General features: G+C 45.8%; 1 protein-coding gene across 1 annotated transcript; it reads left to right on the forward strand.

The window, feature by feature from the left end:
• Positions 1-219: 219 nt before the first annotated feature.
• LOC129339784 (olfactory receptor 958-like) lies at positions 220-3,326 on the forward strand. Its single transcript, XM_054994366.1, has 2 exons — positions 220-251; positions 2,375-3,326. Exons 1-2 carry the CDS (start codon positions 220-222, stop codon positions 3,324-3,326), a joined length of 984 nt encoding a protein of 327 aa, XP_054850341.1.
• The last annotated feature ends 449 nt before the right edge of the window (positions 3,327-3,775 follow it).

Raw genomic sequence — 3,775 nt, forward strand, 5'->3', positions numbered from 1 at the left:
AAGCGGGACATGAGGGATTCGGCCTCCTCATGGATGCAAAATACTATAAAAACCAGTTGATGCTCCAGGAACAGAGGGATATGATGGGGTAGAAGTGATGAAGCCACCTGGGTGTCAGTCTGGTGGCAGCGAGCAGTGTACTTGCCTTCACAAACAGCTTCTGAGAGATTTGACTTCTCTCCAGAAAAGCATTTGATATCTCTGCTTTGCCACATGAAGATGTGGTCTGGAAGCTTCAACTCTTCCCACAGGTGAGTTGAAAGGGAGAGAGGAGAGAGGGCAACCCCCAGTAAGGGAGGCTCGGTTGGCCTCAACCAGGGCCAGGGCCTTTTTGGTCCTGGCCCCAACCTGGTGGAACTCTCTGTCTGAGGACACCTGGGCCTGTCAGGATCTTCTATAATTTTGGCAGGTGTGTAAGATGGAGATGTTCCACCAGGCGTACGGTTGAGGCCAGCATGAGATCCTCACTGAGCCTCCCACCAGCCTCCCATTAAGTGTGGGGTTATACAGTGTCCACCGGCCGGCTGCCCAACATATGGGTACAGCACGGGGCTATGTAGTGCCCATTCGTTTGCTGACCCATGTATGGGTTGCAGTACATTATCTGTCTGCTTCGCTCCCCCTGTATGTTGATGGGCAAGAATCTGGAATTAACCCCATCTTGGGACAGTTATTATCTGTTGTTGATTTTATGATAAACTGTTGTTTTATGAATTGTTTTAATATTTGTATTATATTTTTATAACTGCTGTACCTCGCCCTGAGCCCGCTTGTGGGAAGGGAGAGTTAGAAATGTAATAAATAATAATAATAATAATAATAATAATAATAATAATAATAAGTCTAACGATAAAAATACGTGAGTCAATGTTAATGAGAGATCAGTGCTTTCCTACAACAAATATGGCAGGGAAGGAATGAGTTGGGTGGTCAAGTTTGGCTTCATGTTCTTGGTGAAGGACGTACTTCAATGTGTGTCCAAATCCAGATCTCTTTTTGTTATCCATATTTATTTGCCAGGCCATCCCCACAGGGCATGAAAAACATGCAGTTAAACATACAAGTCTTCCTATGATAAAACACTACAATTCTGCTATCTTGATGTGATTGTACATAGGATGGTGGGTTCAGTAAAACACCATATGGAAAGAATCTTGATGCAGTCGTATTTATGCATGGTGCAGTTACCATTTGCAGTGTTTAAGCAATGCAGCAGCACGTTGATAACAGTGGGGGAAAATATACACATGTACAGAAGGAACTGAAACTCTAGCAAACATTGCATGATCTAATTCCAGCGTTATGTTAGACTTCCTTCTAATTAATTTGGATTAAAGGGGGTGAAATGGACCAGGAGAAATCCAGTTGTCCTTACATGATGACATTTTAGTACTTGGCATCTCTGATACTCAACACCCTGTATCCAAAGAACTGTATGAGGTCTCTGTGTCCATAGGACCGATAGAAATGTGTTCCTTGAACAGCAGCTTTGTATAGCGCACAACTTTGGGGGTGGACTGGAGGAAGATATGTGCTGTGGGAAAGTTTTGTGATGTGTCAGTGGGACTGCCATTCGAAGGAGAAAACATCAGTTCTGTTAGGAACATTTCAAGCCTTTGGGCATAGTAAATGTACCCAATGATTACTGAGCTGCTGAGAACCAGTAATATGGAGTGGTTTGAACATCAAACTAGGGTCTGGGAGGTTTGAATTCAAATTCCTGCTCAGCCATGAAGTTAACTGGGTGACCTTGGGTCACTTATAATGATGAAGTCTGTCCTACTTCACAGGTTGTTCTATGTCACTCTGAGCTTCTCGAAAGGAAGGGTAGGTTAAGATATATATTAGGTGGTTGGATCTTGGCCAATGAGTTCAGTGGTGGAAAGTGTCTTCAAGTCATAGCTGACTTATGGCAAACCCTGGTGAGGTTTTCATGGCAAGAGATTAACAGAGGTGGTTTCCCATTGCCTGCCTCTGCAACCCTGGTCTCTGTTGGAGATCTCCCATCTAATTCCTATCCAAGGCTGACCCTGGCCGTTTCCACATGGCTTACCTGCTTGCGTTATGTCCCAGCAGATCGCGCAAAAAATGCAGAAGATCGCGTTTATTCACACAAGATTTGCGCAATGTCAAGTGACATCGCACAAATCTCGCGTGAAAAAACGCGATCTTCCGCGTTTTTTGCAAGATCTGCCGGGACATAACGCAAGCAGGTAAGCCGTGTGGAAATGGCCTCTACTTAGCTTCAGGCTCACCTGGGCTATCCAGGTCAGGGCCCACGTTTAGTCAGACCATTATCTCAGGTACTTGAGATACCCAGTGAAACGGTGGTGGAGAAGAGATTATGTGATGTTCTTATTTTATTTTGCTGAAGGAATGGATCCCACCAGCAAAACCACACAGTCGTGACTTATTTCATTCTTCTGGGGATCCCTCACATTGAAGGTCTGCACACCATCCTTTTCATTGTCTTCTTAATCTTCTACCTCTGCACATTGTTGGGAAACATGATGATTATGATGGCTGTGGTCTTCAACTTTCACCTCCACACTCCCATGTACTTCTTCCTCTGCAACCTCGCCATCTTGGACATTGGCTTCTCATCTGTCAGCACCCCTAAGGTGTTGGCCAACCTTTGGGGACAGAGCAGAACTATCTCCATGGGAGGATGCATGTCCCAGGTCTTTTTCTACCATTTTATGGGATGTTCCGAATGTCTGCTCTATACCGTCATGGCTTATGATCGCTACATTGCCATTTGCCACCCACTGCGGTATCTGGTCCTCATGAACTGGAAGATGTGTGTCATCTTAGCTGTTGGTGTCTGGATCAGCAGTTCTGTTCAGGGCATTGTTCTTACCAGCCTCACATTCATACTGCCTTACTGTGGCCCCAACGAAATAGACTATTTCTTCTGTGACATTTTCCCAGTAGTCAAATTGGCCTGCGCTGATACTACGACCGTTGAAACTGTGGGTTTCAACAACATTGGCATCGTGGGGATGACCTGCTTCCTTCTCATCCTTCTGTCCTATGTCCGTATAATCTACTCCATTGTGCAGATGAACGCCGGAGAGGGGCGACGTAAGGCCGCCTCCACTTGTGCGTCACATCTTCTGGTGGTTACGTTCTTCTTTGGACCTTGTGCACTGATTTATACCCAGCCATCGCTGAGTGGGATACTGGTCACGCCAGTCCAGATCTTTGGCAACGTAGTCACACCCATGCTCAACCCGATCATCTATACTCTACGGAACAAGGAGGTGAAAGCAGCTTTGAAGAAAATAATGGGGACAAAACTGCTCCCCTTGTTAACTTTAGAATAGTGCACGTTTTGTTCCAAAGGCACATACGCTTGGATTGTGCATAGTTGGGTATTCAGGTCCAAATCTTGTCCTAGAAAGGAAACTCACCAACTCACTGGTGGGCATGGTTGCAGCTGGGGTGGGGCGAGGCAAATGAGCAGGGGGCACAGAGAGAGGAGCTCAGGTGGGGCCAGGTTCCTCTCCTGCAGCCCGCATGGTTGCCGCCATTCTCCCAGTGGCAGTGGCGGATCCGTTGCCCTATGCCTTACCAATGTTCCAATGGCTGTAATCAATAAAGTTGTGGCCCATTTCATCCCATAAGTTGTGTGTTCTTTGCCAGCATCATCCATACATATGCAACTATATCTTTCTGTGACATTTCTTTCTATGGAACAGTGTGGTGACCAAAACTCTATGGCTCAGTATGCTATATTCTTCATGCTATTATCAGTGTAGCTTAAAGACCAGTG

This window comes from Eublepharis macularius, chromosome 12 (assembly GCF_028583425.1).
Source record: "Eublepharis macularius isolate TG4126 chromosome 12, MPM_Emac_v1.0, whole genome shotgun sequence".
NCBI classification, from domain to species: domain Eukaryota; kingdom Metazoa; phylum Chordata; class Lepidosauria; order Squamata; family Eublepharidae; genus Eublepharis; species Eublepharis macularius.

What these genes read in the sequence shown, in the direction of transcription:
- LOC129339784 (XM_054994366.1), top strand. Translation starts at nt 220, where the DNA reads ATGTGGTCTGGAAGCTTCAACTCTTCCCACAG. An exon ending in AGCTTCAACTCTTCCCACAG is followed by an intron (nt 252 to 2,374) that starts GTGAGTTGAAAG and finishes ATTTTGCTGAAG; the next exon opens with GAATGGATCCCACCAGCAAA.